The sequence below is a fragment of the Odontesthes bonariensis genome, chromosome 22 (assembly GCF_027942865.1).
Source record: "Odontesthes bonariensis isolate fOdoBon6 chromosome 22, fOdoBon6.hap1, whole genome shotgun sequence".
Lineage (NCBI taxonomy): Eukaryota > Metazoa > Chordata > Actinopteri > Atheriniformes > Atherinopsidae > Odontesthes > Odontesthes bonariensis.
This window is the reverse complement of record NC_134527.1, coordinates 13,533,181-13,549,224: the sequence shown is the minus strand read 5'-3', so window position 1 is coordinate 13,549,224 and position 16,044 is coordinate 13,533,181. Positions and strand designations below refer to the sequence as shown.

Genomic DNA, 16,044 nt, shown 5'->3' with positions numbered 1-16,044 from the left:
CAAATTTGACTTTGTTGGCTTGTAGTTGAAGTGCCTCCATGATGGGGAGGGAAAAAAAGCTCCAGACCAAATACAGCATCTTTGTGTCTTCTGATCTTTCATGCTTAGGATCTTCACTCTTCTGACACAGTAACCAAGCTTACTGCAGCCATCTGCATCATTCAAACATATATCCAGAGCTTTTTTTTCCCTTCAAATTTTTAACCTTTTACTTTACCTGCATTGTTGGTTAAAATAAATAAATAATTACATTTCTCATGCATCCAGATTAGGATCCTGATGATTGAATATGTCTTCACTAACAGATGCACCACATCTGGCTTGGTGTGACCCTGAAATGTGCACCATTCAAACCTGATCAGCAAGCTAAATCTAGCTGAGACACTGATTAGACATTCCTCATGTCTCGGAGCAGACTGTCATCGTATCCGTGTGAGGTCTCGCACTGCGCCTCTTGAATCTTATCTCCAACCCTGCCTATTTATTTGCTGATCTGATTAGCTTGTTGCCGCATATGAGAGCGTGTCCTCATTACACCAAGGGATGAGAAAATAGATTGTCCGGGCGGAGGAGTTGTGATGTCGCTGCAGTGAGTGTAATCTTGCTGGTTTTCTTTTCTAGTTGTTAAAAGATTTAACGTGTAAACTGGCTCCATGTATCCAGAAGCTTTTATCTTTAATGGTAATGACTCGAAAAACCAAGTCGGAGGGGGTTTCTTGCAGTTTTATTCTGTAAAACGATACCCATGACACCAACGTCTCTGCCTGATGGTTAAAAACCAAAAGAAAAAAAACTAAAACAGTGGCCAACTCAAAGTATAATCTCCTCTAGTTGAGCTTTTACATGTTCAGTTTTTTTCTGTGGATCCATTCAATGAATACACACCCAGTTAAATCATTCACTGCCATCGGACCATCACCCGGTCACACATTCCTTACTTCACCGATAAGAAATCTGTTCGCGTTAACAAAACACAGCTAGCTCCACTTCTTCATCAGCGTTTTCAGTGTTGTCTCACAGTCTTTCTCCCTCACATGCACACAGTCAGTGGAGGCAGTACCTCGGTGCGAGCACACACCCAGAGAGTGAAATGAGCAAACACACTCAAAAGAGGAAGTGGCAGCAGCCGCATTCAGCAGCTTCTCATGTGTTCCTCAGCAGCGTTTTGTGTGTTTCGAGTCTGATGATGGGACGGGAGAGAAGTGTGTGTGTGTGTGTGTGTGGTGTGGGGGGGGTCAAGTGGAAACGGCGTCAGGGCGACAGGAACAGGAAGTGGTGAGCTACCTGGTAAAACATGAGGCATATGTCTGTTCCTCTCTCTTGACACTGCGTATGAATCATCTGAGCTCTTCCAAATGCGAGGCTTGGTAGTTTTTGCCATGAATGTAACTTAAATCGGGAGGGAGCGTCCTCTTCTTTTTCCTGCCTGGCACCTCTTTGACTCGTTTGGCGGCAAAATGACACAAAATGGGAGCGCCGATGTCACCACGAAAAAGGGAGATGAACTTAAAATTGTGATTGTGGGAGATGGAGGCTGCGGGAAAACATCTCTTCTGATGGTCTACGCCAAAGGAGATTTTCCAGAGGTAAGAGTAGCTCCCGTACCATATCTCGTGGTGTTTTGTGTTGATTTGCTAGTACGGGCACGATTTCTGAATGCTTCTGTGAAAATGATAATAATGGCAGAATTTGAACTTATTCCAGCCCTTTTTTTTCATCCTAACCGTTTGTGTGAACTATAAGCAGCCTCACAGGGCTCCCAGATCAAATAAAGTCTGTTTAAGCAGGTAGAAATGTATGAATAAAGAGGTGTGAATAAAGCAGATCTTTCTCTTGTGTGTCAAAAACAGAAATATGCGCCATCGGTCTTTGAAAAATATGTCACAACTATCTCACTCGGAGGAAAAGAAATAAAGCTCAACCTGTACGACACAGCTGGTAAGACAAAGATCCCTTCCTAGGAAAACATTCACGGTCCAGTTTGGACTCACAGTACGTCACATTTCACAATATATGACGAGACAGCATGTGTGTGAAGAGTGGAGCATGCTGACCCTTTTTTAGCTTTTAAGATATCGATATCTGGCCACATCCAAGCCTGAGAGCTTTGGTATTTATGTCCTTCTGACCCTGATGGACACATGGGGAAGTAGTAAAAGTTGATATTTATGTCAGCACAGCAACATCATCATCATCTTTTAGGAGCTAACTGAATTAGCAGCGTCAAAAAAAGACTTTATGGAGCCCACGTCACAGACAAATTGATCATAATAAACTTTTATTTGTCTCCATAGCTGCACGAATAAGTGCACAATCAGAAACCCGAAGCTAGCAAATTCCCCACATTCCTCCTGATTTTAAGTCAGTATTCAGTATTGATGACAACTTTGCAGACTTCTCTTTGAGCTTTCTCTTCGTTCCTTACAGCAGCCCAAGGTGATCATCGAGTGCTTTCTTAAAAAGAGCCACATATTTTTTAAGATTCGGGCTTGAGCCATGAGTACATACTGGAGTTAAGAAGGCTGCACGGCATCATACTAATGGGCCTAAACAGAGGAGATGAGATTTAAGTAACCTTTGCTGTATTTCTTTGGGGGGGGGGAAAGAATTAAATGGAGGGTTTTAAGTCACTTCATTTTCAGGAAAAGCCATGACAGTCTTGTGCTGGACTTTATCTTTTGAATAACAGCAGCAGGGTGCCTGAGATCAACAGAGGAGGAAACTGAAGTCAGGATGTGGTTATACATGTTTACCCGTAGCTTTGAAACATACATCATATCTGTATTTTCAGGCCTCCAAAGTAGAACAGTTTTGTTTGTGCGAGTCCTGCTGTTCATTTACACATATCTTCACATATCAAATAACTGATGCTTTTGTTTTCTTTAGGACAGGACGACTATGACAGACTAAGGCCGCTTTCGTACCAAGAAGCCAATCTGATTTTAGTCTGCTTTGACGTGACAAACCCCACCAGCTTTGAGAATGTCCTGATAAAGGTACTCCGTCCAACAATGCATGCCATGCAAATGAAACGCCTGACAAAGAAACGAGTGTGTATGTTTGGCCTGAAGTGGAGTTTCGGGTCTGCTCCTCAAGTTAATGACTGACAGTCCGGTATGTTGGCATGGGCTGCTTTCTTTTAGCTGTGATTAACTCATGCAGTATGTGAGGCACTATGGACGTTGATCCCCTTTAGACTATTCAGTGCTGCAAAAACTAACAAAGAGAAAGGCTGTCAGATAATTCAATCCAGAAAGGCAGCAGGGCCTGACATTAAAACAAGAGCTGACACGCCTCGTTTCAGGCTCTTAAATCTTCCTTTTTGTTCACCCAGTGGTTCCCAGAGGTGAGGCATTTCTGCCCGAACATACCAGTCATCTTAATTGGCTGCAAGACTGACCTCAGGAAGGATAAAGAGTGTGCGAGAAAGCTGAAGGCCTTGAAGCAGGATCCCATCACTTACATACAGGTAAGAAAACAAGCAGCGTGCAGACCGTTACTGAAAGACGAAGCCAGGTGTTTTCACTGAGGTAACAGGAGGGAAACTGTGTCATGAAAAGGGAAGCAGAACAAACGACCGCATCCATCACTATTAACATCTTTCGTCCAAATGCGCATTTTCCTTTGCTTGCATGTGTCGTCCCAGTCCCCCCGTCTAACTCCTGGTTGTTCTGGCTGCAGGGTGAGGAGACCCGCCAGCAGATGAATGCGGAGCTCTATCTCGAGTGCTCAGCAAAATATCAGGAGAACGTGGAAGACCTATTCAGGGAGACAACGAAAACAGCTCTGGTCTTCAATCGAAAACAGAGGAACCACAAGAGGAAGAGGAAATGTGTTGTTCTGTGAACATAAAAGGACACAAGCTCCCGCGGTGCCACTCTCCTGCAGGCTATTACCGTTCGGGGCAAGTTTTCATATTCAGAGAGGGTGAACTTTACCTTATCAGCCCCTGAACCACCAGCCGAGCTTTACTGAATGTGCAACAAAACGAGTGTTACAGCAACAGGAAAGACTTTTTTTTTTTTTTTTTGTAAAATGAGATGTTTCAAAGTAGCACACAACTTCAGACTTCCTGTCATCGCGCTGTTCTTTTAAATGTAATTTTTGAAAGGAAAAAACAATAATACACAGTTTAGTTTGAAACTGCAGTAAATTGTGTAATTTAAAAATATATATTTATTGGAGGAATGTGAACAGCTTGTTTTTGATTTGCCGACATGTATTTTATTTGTTGGGCCTGTAAAAAAAAACAAACAAAATAACCTTACGGTACTTTAGTTTAACTGCTGACACAAGTGAGGTTTGTGGATTTCAAGCACAACACACAGCACTTTCACGTCGTCACAGGGCTCCGTGGGCCTGCAGCGGGGCTCTTAGCTTCAACAACAGCGCCCACTAGAGGCGGAAACGACCGCACACCTTGCCAAGGCCTCAGCTGCAACTACATTTTCAGCATTGAAATAAAGGCAGATATTGTCCCTGTCGTTGCACATCAAACACTTTCATATCTGTTGTTTTACACGAGGCGTTTAATATTTTTCACAACAATGTACACAGACCGAGAAACCGGTACCTGCCTTGCGTTACTGGCCACACACCAGGCACCCGATACAGTCTTGAAACGAAACGGCTACATTATGGAAACGAGGAAATAACGTTGTTTTGTGCATTCAGGCCGCTCTCAAATCAAATGTAACATTTTGGTTTCTAACATGCTTAAATTTCCCTCAATAAAAAGTGACGCACAAGTGCTGCAATTCTCTGAAGGAGCATGATTTTAATAAAATAAAACATAAGCAGGATTTTTTTTTTTTGGCCAAATCAAGGGACAGTAAGGCATCATAAACCTGAGCCTTGAGAACTGTCACAAAACACAGATGAGACAAAACCATGGGTATCAAACACAAATTATACTGGCATTTTGAAAGGAATTACAAAAACATAATCCAGAACCAGTGTGAATAGCAGCATTTGATGGGTTCTGCAGCATCACATTCAAATTTTCAACGACCCGCACAGTAAGCAAAACTCCAAAATTTGCTCGGGGAGTCTCGGTGCACCTGAACTCTGTGATAAATCGTTCAGATTCATTAAGCTCTTTCAACACGATTAAGACCCTCAGTGAAACATGATAAACTCACAGTTTATAGTCCGTCATTAATATCGGTTAAGATGGGAGTTCACATGAAAAGCTCTTTCAGTCTGTGGTAATATCTGAAGAAAAAAAAGTACGGTAAGTTTTATGTGCATCTTCTTGGGGAGAGGGTGTTGCATTCCCTTGTTCTCCCAACTTCAATGATAATATTATTAAAAAAAAAAAAAAAAAAAAGGAAGCTGCCTCAGACTGTAGTCAGAGTACACCAAGTTAGAGTCGCCTTTTTTACTCCCTCAAACTGAAGTTAAGTTCAAGCGAGTTACACTTTATGTTTTTAATGTTGTGGAACTAAATATATTATTTCTGAGAGCAAAACTCTGGAGGAAATACTGGTTAGCAATGACATTGCATGACACTGGATGGAGAACAACGCGTACCAAAGGAAAAGAAAGTGAAGTGCAGTGCCAGGGTGAACATGAGCCCGAGCCAGTTTGACCATTACTACTTCACAGAAGTATGCATGTGACAGACTTTAGGTCTTGAAAGGCAAACTATGTTCAGTTCTGCTACCTGCTCTCGTTTAGTTGCATACGATTTGAACAAAGGCTCTCTGATGCTCATGCACCGGCACAAACATCGAGTGACACGTCCTCCCCGCTCGCGTTTTATATACACAGGAAAAAGTGACACATTGTTCGTCTTAATTCAACGAACATCGGCACTGATTTGCCCCTCACAAGGTCATCGGAAAGTAAGAGCATGGTTGCCGGATACTTTGGCTGGACGCTGCTGCCGTCAGAGCCCGAGAGAGACGTCGGCTTCAACCCCGTCCTCTCTCAGCCTGATTGCTCTGTGGTCGCTCTGTGGTCGCTCTGTGGTCGGTCCGTCGGGCGGTCGTGTGCGTTTGCTTTCCGGTTACTGGCCGTTTTGAAGGATCTTTCGCTCGAGACGTTCTCAGTCACTCTTTTGCACTTTGTCTTGGTTCGTCTGAATTTTTTGTCGGACAACTTTTAATGTGGTGAGGAAATTCCCCAGGAAGAGGACAAGAAACGTCAGTGCCAGCATAAATACCTGGAAGCAAAGAAAAGAGTTTTATTTCAGTACAAGTCTCGACATCTACATCAACTGGCTCCATCGGAAAGTAGATTTAAAAAAAAAAAAAAATAAATCATTCATACGCAACAAACATTTATCATCTTCAGCTGCAGTTGCCATCTTTTCCCTCCCAGTGTAGAATAAGTGGTGACAATGATTCATATCCCCCCCCCCCCCCCCCCGAGCATTTCTCATTTAAAATTCGGAAATATCTTTTATCCATTTCTATGGGTCTGGTCAAATAGTGAAGAAAAGACAAAAGAAAAAAACAACTACTTCATCTCCCACATTGTTATACAAAGATTAGCTCATTTCTATCGTGGGACAGATTTATCTCCTTTCCTTCTAAAGGACGATACAGCCGATCCTATGCTAACGGAGATAATAAAAGAAGAACTTCTCTCCCTATCATTTGGAGAATTGGAACAGCTCCTATTTCGGCTGCTGCTCAGATACTTCCGGGTCATTGCACTCAGTTAGGACGGTTGCCGACCTAAATAAGAGACTATACGACCAGACCCCACGGTTTCCAGTTATCTTCCTCAGGGTGGCACTTCTAATTACACCAAATAGCGGCCTGCTTCGTACTTCATCTCTGTTGGCGATTTCTTAAAGAAAATTCTTCAAGTTCATCTACCGAGTCGAAAGACCATTCTTGTGATGATTGTTCACACGGCTACAAGCACCGTCGAGTCGAGCTACCTTTCAAACTTGAGTTCCTCGTCCCAGTATACAGGCATGGGAGAGGAATCGAGTTATAAATCAAAGTGTGTCTGATGTTGACGCTGTGAACTGTGAAAAAACATTCAAGACATTCTGTCGCCTCCAACTTTCTCTTTAGGGGGGGGGGGGGTCATCGTACATGCAAGTGCAGCTGAATTTACTGCACCGATGCAGTCTTTAAGTTACATGAATGGTCATTTTGCCAGGCGACGCTGTGGACCTCATTAGGGCTGACGGTTTGGAAATGCTTTAAGCTGCAAGTAGACAAGTAGTCCTAAAGGGCCAATTTTCAGACCATTTAGCTGTCTGACAAAAGAAGGAAAAAATTATATGAGTAAGAGCAGCTTTATGATGACTTCTGCTCAATAAATATACACTTACACTTTACCATTTTCACAAAAGAGGGCATCCTATTCCATGTGGCATTATGTAGGATTGTTCATCAAGTTTTAAAAGCTTCGATTTTGTACAATTCCGGTCGAACTAAAGGTACTTTTTCGTGTATTTAATAGTAGTGGTAATATTTTCAGCTGTCAGAAACCAGACTTTCTTGCTTGATGGATGCTGCAGGAGTCTGAATACAGAAACCCTTCAACATGTTTGGTTTTGCAATAACTAAATACCCTGTGGAATCTTCCAGGTTTTTGCATCAGCTTTTGTGCGACACCTGTGTGATGTGTAAATGTGGTCATCTGCAAACAATCGGCAAAGGTCCATCTCGTGCCTCTGCTATTGAGCGGGTGCAGCCCAAAACTCATAAAAAACAAACAAAAAAAACCCACTAAAACTGTGCGGAGAGAGCAGAGTATGCATACACCCAGATCAATCTCCCAAACCCTCAGGACAAAGCTGGAGGATAAAAAGAACAACAAAGCGGACACTTGTTTTGAGGAGACATGTTTTGGTATGGACAGTCCCACAATCAGTTTGTGCACGTAGGTGCAGTAACTATTCCAAATCTTCAACCGATCTCTGACATTTAACGACGGAGCCTGCCAACGTGATCTTTACCTGCCACTCCTTACAGTCCTCATGTCCTGCCAAGCGAAACAGGGTCACCGAGTTGTGCAGCTGCCAAAACTGCAACGACAGAGAAGGCATCATCTTTCATTATGTCTCAACACACTGATGGCACAAGCAACATTTCCCTTTGATCTTTTCCCAGAGAAAGACTGCCTTTAATGCAAAGAGCACAGATCAAAAACACAGGCAGACACAAAAATCTTTGGTTTTTGTCACTGAACCCATTAGTCTCATCCAATGTCCTCCTGATTTTAAAATACTGAAAAGTGGTGCTAAAGCTGCCATTTGATGCCAAATACAAGAAGAAACAATAAGAATAGTTTGACTTACATGGCCAAAAAAGAGGAAAGGCAAAATAAAAGTGAGTCCTCTCCACATCCAGGACTGGAACCCTTCTGCAAAGACACACACGACGACCAACTGTGATCTCAAACGTGACAACGAATACTACAAAGTCGTCTCTGCACAACAATTTGACATAAGAGATGGCTTTAAGAGACCAGTCCAACAAGGCCTTACTCGAGTTACCTGACATCTCCATCGCAACACACTGATGTTAACAGCCGTCTCTGTTCCTCACCTTTACCCCATTTATCCAGACATGGTGTTGCAGATGGCTCAAGAGTTCAAACGATTGAAATGACTAACACCAAAAATAGCTGACAACTCACCCACTGTGAGGTCCAGCTGATTTCTCTCTCCCAAAGTGCGCAGCCGGTATAAGCAGCCGCTCTGGTAGTAATACTGGAGGAACTGAACAAAGCCTGGAGGACAGAGCGATGGCAAAAATGATTCAATTGTAGCATGTTGCAAGTGTGATGAATACAATTCAGACTTTCACTTCCACAAACAGAGTGTCCCAGATGAGAAATCTATTGTATTCATATAAAATAAAGTAATAATAATAATTAAAAAAAAAAAAAGATTTTAATTCACAAGGCTTCTGAAATGCGCCGATCAGCAGGTCTTAATCTAACGCACGTTCACACTTCAGTCGCACTGACATGCTCAGCGGCTCCTGAATGATTTTTCATGACCAAACAATCTGATCAACCCGAATCATTTCGGCCTAGTTTCTCTGTATTTTTGTACTACATTTGGCTAAAACTATATTACAACCCCAACTCCTAAAAGGTTGGGACGCTGTGTACAGTACAAATCAATAAAAGGATTTACCAATCTCACACTGACATCTTATTTAGGACATAGAAAAGACGTCAAATGTTAACAAAAAAAGTAGTGTGTAGTTTGCAGAATCCCAAAAAACTTTAGTGGACAATTATCCTCCATCTTCTGTAGTTGTTGTCTGTCACTAAGATGCAGTACAAGTGTCAGAAGTTTATTTACTAGACTCCATGTGGCAGAGAGTCTCAAACACTCAGCCACAGCCACAAAAACCCCATGAAGCACTACAATGACGATGACAACAGCACAGTGCTGAACAAGATGAGGGGGAAACCATTTGATATACAAGTCTGGACCATATGTGGACATTACAGAAACGTTTCTCACTTTATTAAAGGAATAGTCAGTGTGTCCACTTTTCTGTAAACACAAAATGGGGACAGCAATTCTTTTTGCTCGGTGTTGGAGTGTCCGGGTTAGGATTTGAGAAAGTTCTTACTATTCTGACCAATACTGCTCATAGATCTCCTAATTTTGCAGCACTTTAATGGAATATTTTTGTAAAAAAAGAGAGAAACTTGAACAAAGCGAGGACAAAATGAAAAATATGACAGATAAAATGTTCTGTACAGTGATTATCACTGTACTGCAATTTCATCTAAAGTCAAAGCTTAGAAAAAAACAAAAACTATTTCACAGAACTTTCATTATTTTAATATCCTTACACAAGTAAAAACCTTGGAACACTGCCCCGGATATTTCCGGGCTAATTCACGAACAGAATGTCATCTGACTAAAGCAGCATACACATAAGGTAAAGATAACAACTGTGGAACAGACCACAAGACTTACTCTGATAAATGGAGAATGCAAGAAACTGGCTCCTGAACAGCTGATACATCGGCCCCTCTGGCCTTCAGAAAGACACAAAGTTAAAAACATGAAGGATACCGTGGCCTTATTTTGGTCCGAGTCGGGAACACAAACACGTTTTAAGAATCTAAAAAAATATAAAGAATCAAACGCCAAACCAACTCACCAGGTAAGCATGACGCCCGACAGAAAGGTGGAGACATAGTGGTGAGACACCCACCAGCCTTTGATCCTGAAATGTTTGGGATTGTGAGGGGTTTATACCCCAGTAAGTTTAGAAGGCAAATCAAAAACATGAATCCATTATAAATCCAAGATCATGTACGTTACAAAAGAAACGATAAAGACTCAGTTCACACACCTGGAGCCGTTGCTCATGAGGATGCTTTCTCTTATGGTCAAGGTGCAGTAATACCACACCAGTAAGAAGTTGAAGATTTCATCAGTGACTCTAAGCGGGGGAGTGAAAATACACAAATTAACACATTCCTTCAAGACCAAAAAGAAAGAACGAATAATAAAGTTATCTCACCGATAGTTGAGAAAAAAGAGGCAGGTTATAGCTCCAAACATCAAGATTATCGTCATATAAAGCTTGAATTTCTCATACTCGTCTTTGTAGGCAAACCTGCGTGAATAAACGGAGGAAGAGGAGGAGGATGTGACTGAAATACAGACGAGTCTCTCAAACTATATCCGTTTCAGCTGTTTAACGGCAAAATGCTTCACATACTTTGCCTGGTTACTCAGAAGCGTCACGTTCACATTGCCCAAGACCAAACTCAAGTACAGTCTGAAAACAAAAACCCCGAAAGTTAGTTCAGCCTGAAAAAAAACTCACAACATGGACTATCCCCTCTCCTTAGGACTCACACACCAACTTGTGCAGTGTTTGTGGCGCTTTTTGCATTACCGGCAGTCTCAACATTAGTGAACATATAAAAAGGCAGAGAAACGTCCTTACCCGTTCTTCTTTGGCAAATATGCTTCCATGTCAAAGAAAACGTGTTCTTTATCTTTTATTTGCGTTTTGATGTCCGTCATAAGTTTCAGCTCTTTCTCATCACACGTCTGTGCGCACCTGCACGGTTCATGGGGGGAGGGGAAAATTCAAGAAGGAAGGATAAATGAGGTCATCTCAACGAAATAAAGAATACATGTCCGTTTATGTGACTGGACTTATTGTGATCAGACAGCAAGAAGTCAGTCCCGGTAGACCAACGATTGATCATCAAAGTCATTTTAACCAAAAATGAGTCATTTTCAATACGCTTAAGTCATAGAAACTGATGTAAGGGTTCATTCTCACTAGACGTTGGTGGTACTCACTTGCCCAAGCTGTGCCTCAGGTCTTTCAGGCATTTTCTCTGTTTACTGATGGCGCTGCTGCATGTTGTCTGAAGATTGGTGAGCTCCTCTAGTTTGTGTCTGTATAGCTTGTGGGTTTCCTGGGGATCAAACAAACACACGTTGGGTTAGAAAAATCTGCAGAGAGGCAGAAGTCAACACGAAAGTTATCAGCTTATCAAGTCTCTTTAAGGGGAAAGAACAGATCACACTGTGAAATCTTATTCGGCCCCTCTCTGAACACAAACATCCTTTGCTTCTGCATTTAGTGGTGAGATAAACATCCCACTTTACATGCATTTGTTCTGGTAGATCACTAAAGAAAAATCCGCTGCCATACCACCAGATTGCCGTGAGACAGCTCAATTTGTCTTTGTCTGCCCAACAAGAAAAGCTTGGTTTTTTTTCAAACTTTCTGTCTTGCTTGTGTTCATTTTTGTGTGTGTGTGTGTGTGTGTGTGTGTGTGTGTGTGACCTAGGGTCAGAACAGCCGTGTAAATCTTGAAGCCAGAGAGCAGCCGACTTATCTTAGGACAAATATTAAAACTGAGCCACATCTCATTTTACATTTTTAACTGCTAACTTTCAGAGTGAAATGGGAGCCCACCTGTTCCTATCGGCACCATTCAGGAGCAAGGCTAAACAGGCTCATTCATCTACAATCTAGAGAGATCTTAGTAGAATGTCACGCAACACGGCGAGGCAGTGGTTGACTTTCTGAGGACATACATGATCAAAATGTAATGTAAAGAAAAAAATGGAAGAGACCTGAAAAAAAAAAAAAAAAAAACTACTTTTCTCACCAACTGCAGCCTTCCATATGCAGAAACAGAAAAACACAGCTCCTTCAATAATGAATTAGATCAAATTAAATGAAAAAAAAATAAATAAAATGCTTTACTTACCCCAAAGGAAAGAATCATATTAAAACACTGATATGTTTGAAGGCTAACTCTTTGCACAGCACATCACCCAACAATCTTACACACACACGCACGCACGCGCACACACACACACACACACACACCCACACACACACACACACACACGACGACCAATTAAAGGTCTGCCTTACAACACGGGTTGGCCAGGAGTGTACACAAGATCAGTCAGTGGTGGCCAGATGCAAAATACCCCCCCAAAAAACAAACAAAACAAAAAGGCTTTTTTTTTGTTTGTTTTTTTAAAATTAGGACATAAATCAAGTCCTGGCAAAAAAAAAAATCCATATCAAACCTGCATCTGCTGTCATAAGTAACAGAGAAATCATTTTCAACATATCCTGAAACCATAATGTCCCTTTGAACCCTACAATGATGCTTAAAAATAATTAAGCGTGAGCAAACACTGTTATGCAAAGTTTGACCCGATGCCCCTCACGATTTCCATCTCTTTCATCATCAGTTCAAAATTCAAAAATGTGGACATCATTTTACTGAATGGGTCTCTCCAAACCCACACAGCCCAGATACAGCGCTTGAAGCCAAAAGACATCCAACTCTGCCATGGAGTCTGCTCAGGTGTGCGCCTCAGAGAATGGTTAGCAAATACCTTCCATCATTATTGCCTTCTTCTTCTGTTCGGGAGCAGCTCTAGGTTAAAAATTTTGACGGCATCCCAGATCCACTGCTCAGCTTTCCTATATCAGCTGTGTGAGAAGCGGGGTGGTCGTAACCCATGATCACAGACCATAAGATGTTTTCATTGCAGCTCAAAGTGGATCACATCTTTTCACAAGTTGCTTCAAGTTAGCAAACTACAGCTAAAGTGACCTCGCCTGTCAACGAATGATTGATAATGGATTCAGTGGCTACTAAATTATTTACCCATGCAAATAAATTGTGACACAGACTCACAGCCTTAAAGTAACTTTGATGGCAACTGCTTAATCAGTAGCACCACATTGCAAATGAGTGGTTAGCTTTGCCGTGGCTGCTCTTCAGCGGCAACAGAAGACGAGCAACCTGCTGCTAACGCTAGCAGCAATAGCACATGAATGCTACAGCGAAGTCCGAGATGAATAACACCTGTTAAAATATAACCTATCCTCCAGATATTGCTACGGACGGCACAGGTATTGGCTCACGGAAGCGTTTGAGGCTGAGCCGGGAATGAATGGCAAACAGCAAAGAGCCAGACAAACTACCATAGCCGCCGCTACAGTATCTGCTGTCAGTGACATCCACGGCACCATACTGCCTGCGACCCACTACGTATATTAAAACACTCGTCTAAGTGATTCTAGTCACCTGTAATTGTTGATATTCTTCGTCAATTTCCTCCCACTCTGTCTGAAACTTCGGTTTGGACATCGTGGAACAGTGGACGACGTGGTGAGAAGAAAGCCTCAACAAGGTTTCACCCCGAGTGCCTCCTCACACAGTCTGCTGCTCTGTCCCACTCGGACGCTTCTTAATTGTGCTGCACTGCGCATGCTCACAGCCAACTGTTCGGTCAAACGCAGTTGGACCACAGTTGAATCTCTTCAGAGCCAACAACCTTTATCAAATTGTTGAAACTCTGGCCTCGCCAAGTACCTCCAAGCTTATTAGACTTTAAATTTAAATAGGCTTAAAATAAAAGTCACTCTACACCAATTACATTGCACATTGCTGTTGCTAGGATACAACTCCCACAACTGCCCCCTTCGCTGCAGGCGGCAGCGGAAGAAATTTACAATGCTTGCTATGTTTCCTTAACTTCTTCGGTAACTAGATGGCCAGATTTGACAAGCGGATTGAGTTTAGATAAGTCAACCGCTTGGACACCTCGCCAAGGTAATATAATTTTCTTTTAATTAGTGTTGACTTTTTTTTTCTGGACAGTGATATGGGACATTAGAGAATATTTCCAGTGGTGATTAACAGTCTGCACGGCATTTTTAAATATCTTTCATTGCAAATATGAGCCTAAATATCCTAAAATGTTCACACAAACAAGCGTTTTTGTTGTCACCAGTTTGATAAAAAAAAAAAAAATAAAAAAAAAAATCACGTGACCAAGACAGAGGACTTGTAAAAAAAAAAAAACGATTTTTTTTAGTTTAGATTGAATGCTCTATGTTTGAAGAAAGGAATGGTTGTAAAACATGGTCGTGATAGTATCATGGTTTTGCCCTATTTTGCTTCATGTCAGTCAAGATTACTTGTCATAACTGATATAGTTGAAATGATTTATGAAATTAACCAGCTGAAAAAGAAAATGTCCTTGAATGATTTTATTGATATTAGGGGGAATAAGCCAGCTTGTATTTTCATGGTTCTAACCTGTTTTGTATTTATTTCACAAGGTCCCTAATAGCTACCTCCAGCCATGCCATACCTCAAACCATCAAAGAATACCCTGCCAAGCTCAACACTGAAGGAGGTTGAGTCACAGAAATGTGGACTTCGACACACAGTTTTCTCTGTCAATGGAAATGAATACACCGGGGAGTGGCAGGACAACAAGAAGCACGGTTAGACACTTTTTCAGTGTTAGCTTCAAAGTTTGCCTAGTAAATCAGAAATTATTCCTGTTATATTATTTGCTGGCAAGCTCAATAATGGATTTTTTTGGTTAAGGCAAGGGAACTCAGGTTTGGAAGAGACCCGGCGCCATTTATAACGGAGAGTGGAAATTCGGAAAACGTGATGGAAACGGCACATACGGCGTGCTAACCTCAGCATCAAAGGAGTATGCAAGGAAGTACAGTGGTGGATGGAAAAATGGGAAGAAGCATGTATGTGTGTGTAAAATGTTTTACGTACACGCTGCAACAAACGTGTGCCCTGTTTGTGAGACATTTTTCATCTCCTTAGGGGTATGGGACGTACTTTTACAACAACTCAGCAGTCTATGAGGGCGAGTGGCGTGAGGACCAACGGAGTGGCTGGGGAAGGATGTACTTTGAGAGTGGAGACATCTATGAGGGAGAGTGGATGAGGGACAAGCATCATGGGCAAGGAATCATTAGATTTTGTGAGAAATATGCTTCCTATACATCTGTATGAAAAGAGATTGTAGTTTTAAGCTGTCAAATATGGAGCTTAATTCTATTTTTCATCTTGTGTTAAAGCAAATGGAAACTGGTATGAGGGCAACTGGCACGATGGCAAGAAGAGTGGTGATGGAAGGTTCTACTATTCTGACAAAGGCGTGCTTTATGAAGGCTTTTGGGTGGATGGAGTGGCAAAATGCGGGACTCTGTCTGACTCCGAGAGAGACAAAGCTCCAACACCAGCCAAGTATCCAATTCCAAAGGTACAACATTTGGACTACTACAGTTTTCTATCAATATCACTGAATCACTTTCATGACGCATTCAAGTAAGCATGCATCACAAAGTATTTTTCCAGTGTAGTGATATGAATTTGCATATGCCCTTCTGTTCTCTTTTAAGCTACACCTTATGGATATGGAGTTGGTTTTAAAAGAAGCGAAATCAGCTTACCGCGATCTTGACAATCATCGAGAAGATCAACAAGTTTCTCCCCCATCACATGAATAAAGAAAAAAAAAAAAGAATTGCCCAATATATTCTCCTAGTTCCATCCTGTTGGGACTTTCAACTTAATCACCCTCTTCTGAGTTAATGATTAAAATGAGTTGAAAACAACTGATAACTTAAAAAAGGTTAATTCTGCTATTATTGCAACCGCCGTGTCAACTGATCCATTTAAACGTATGTGAAGAGAAGAAACAACTATAATTACTGAATTAATTTCTTACTGTAAGATCAATTAGATGCTGATGAAAACACATTTAGGTCATTGTACATGCGG

At 41.7% G+C, this 16,044-nt stretch overlaps 3 protein-coding genes across 3 annotated transcripts; 2 read left to right on the top strand and 1 right to left on the bottom strand.

Moving 5' to 3' along the window:
* The first annotated feature begins 1,077 nt into the window (after positions 1 to 1,077).
* Positions 1,078 to 4,752, top strand: rhof (ras homolog family member F). The gene is made up of 5 exons (XM_075456113.1): positions 1,078 to 1,586; positions 1,851 to 1,938; positions 2,887 to 2,996; positions 3,335 to 3,469; positions 3,682 to 4,752. Exons 1-5 carry the CDS (start codon positions 1,458 to 1,460, stop codon positions 3,844 to 3,846), a joined length of 627 nt encoding a protein of 208 aa, XP_075312228.1. The 5' UTR covers positions 1,078 to 1,457; the 3' UTR covers positions 3,847 to 4,752.
* A 5-nt stretch (positions 4,753 to 4,757) lies between these two features.
* tmem120b (transmembrane protein 120B) lies at positions 4,758 to 13,711 on the bottom strand. The gene is made up of 12 exons (XM_075456110.1): positions 13,531 to 13,711; positions 11,264 to 11,382; positions 10,899 to 11,015; positions 10,668 to 10,727; positions 10,467 to 10,562; positions 10,296 to 10,385; positions 10,101 to 10,166; positions 9,914 to 9,975; positions 8,608 to 8,700; positions 8,267 to 8,331; positions 7,925 to 7,993; positions 4,758 to 6,166 (listed from the first exon to the last, which is right to left on the bottom strand). Exons 1-12 carry the CDS (start codon positions 13,591 to 13,593, stop codon positions 6,050 to 6,052), a joined length of 1,017 nt encoding a protein of 338 aa, XP_075312225.1. The 5' UTR covers positions 13,594 to 13,711; the 3' UTR covers positions 4,758 to 6,049.
* A 227-nt stretch (positions 13,712 to 13,938) lies between these two features.
* Positions 13,939 to 15,799, top strand: morn3 (MORN repeat containing 3). The gene is made up of 6 exons (XM_075456051.1): positions 13,939 to 14,058; positions 14,571 to 14,738; positions 14,845 to 15,002; positions 15,082 to 15,241; positions 15,339 to 15,523; positions 15,663 to 15,799. Exons 2-6 carry the CDS (start codon positions 14,594 to 14,596, stop codon positions 15,768 to 15,770), a joined length of 756 nt encoding a protein of 251 aa, XP_075312166.1. The 5' UTR covers positions 13,939 to 14,058; positions 14,571 to 14,593; the 3' UTR covers positions 15,771 to 15,799.
* The last annotated feature ends 245 nt before the right edge of the window (positions 15,800 to 16,044 follow it).

Excerpts from the sequence above, each read along its gene's own strand:
- rhof (XM_075456113.1), top strand. The coding sequence starts at position 1,458 with ATGACACAAAATGGGAGCGCCGATGTCACCACGAAAAAGGGAGATGAA. Across the intron at positions 1,939-2,886 it reads CAACCTGTACGACACAGCTG|GACAGGACGACTATGACAGA; the intron begins GTAAGACAAAGA and ends TGTTTTCTTTAG. Across the intron at positions 3,470-3,681 it reads ATCCCATCACTTACATACAG|GGTGAGGAGACCCGCCAGCA; the intron begins GTAAGAAAACAA and ends TTCTGGCTGCAG.
- tmem120b (XM_075456110.1), bottom strand. The coding sequence starts at position 13,593 with ATGTCCAAACCGAAGTTTCAGACAGAGTGGGAGGAAATTGACGAAGAA. Across the intron at positions 10,563-10,667 it reads CTTCTGAGTAACCAGGCAAA|GTTTGCCTACAAAGACGAGT; the intron begins GTATGTGAAGCA and ends TTATTCACGCAG. Across the intron at positions 10,386-10,466 it reads CTCTTTTTTCTCAACTATCG|AGTCACTGATGAAATCTTCA; the intron begins GTGAGATAACTT and ends TCCCCCGCTTAG.
- morn3 (XM_075456051.1), top strand. The coding sequence starts at position 14,594 with ATGCCATACCTCAAACCATCAAAGAATACCCTGCCAAGCTCAACACTG. Across the intron at positions 15,003-15,081 it reads GGAAAAATGGGAAGAAGCAT|GGGTATGGGACGTACTTTTA; the intron begins GTATGTGTGTGT and ends TCATCTCCTTAG. Across the intron at positions 15,524-15,662 it reads CCAAGTATCCAATTCCAAAG|CTACACCTTATGGATATGGA; the intron begins GTACAACATTTG and ends TTCTCTTTTAAG.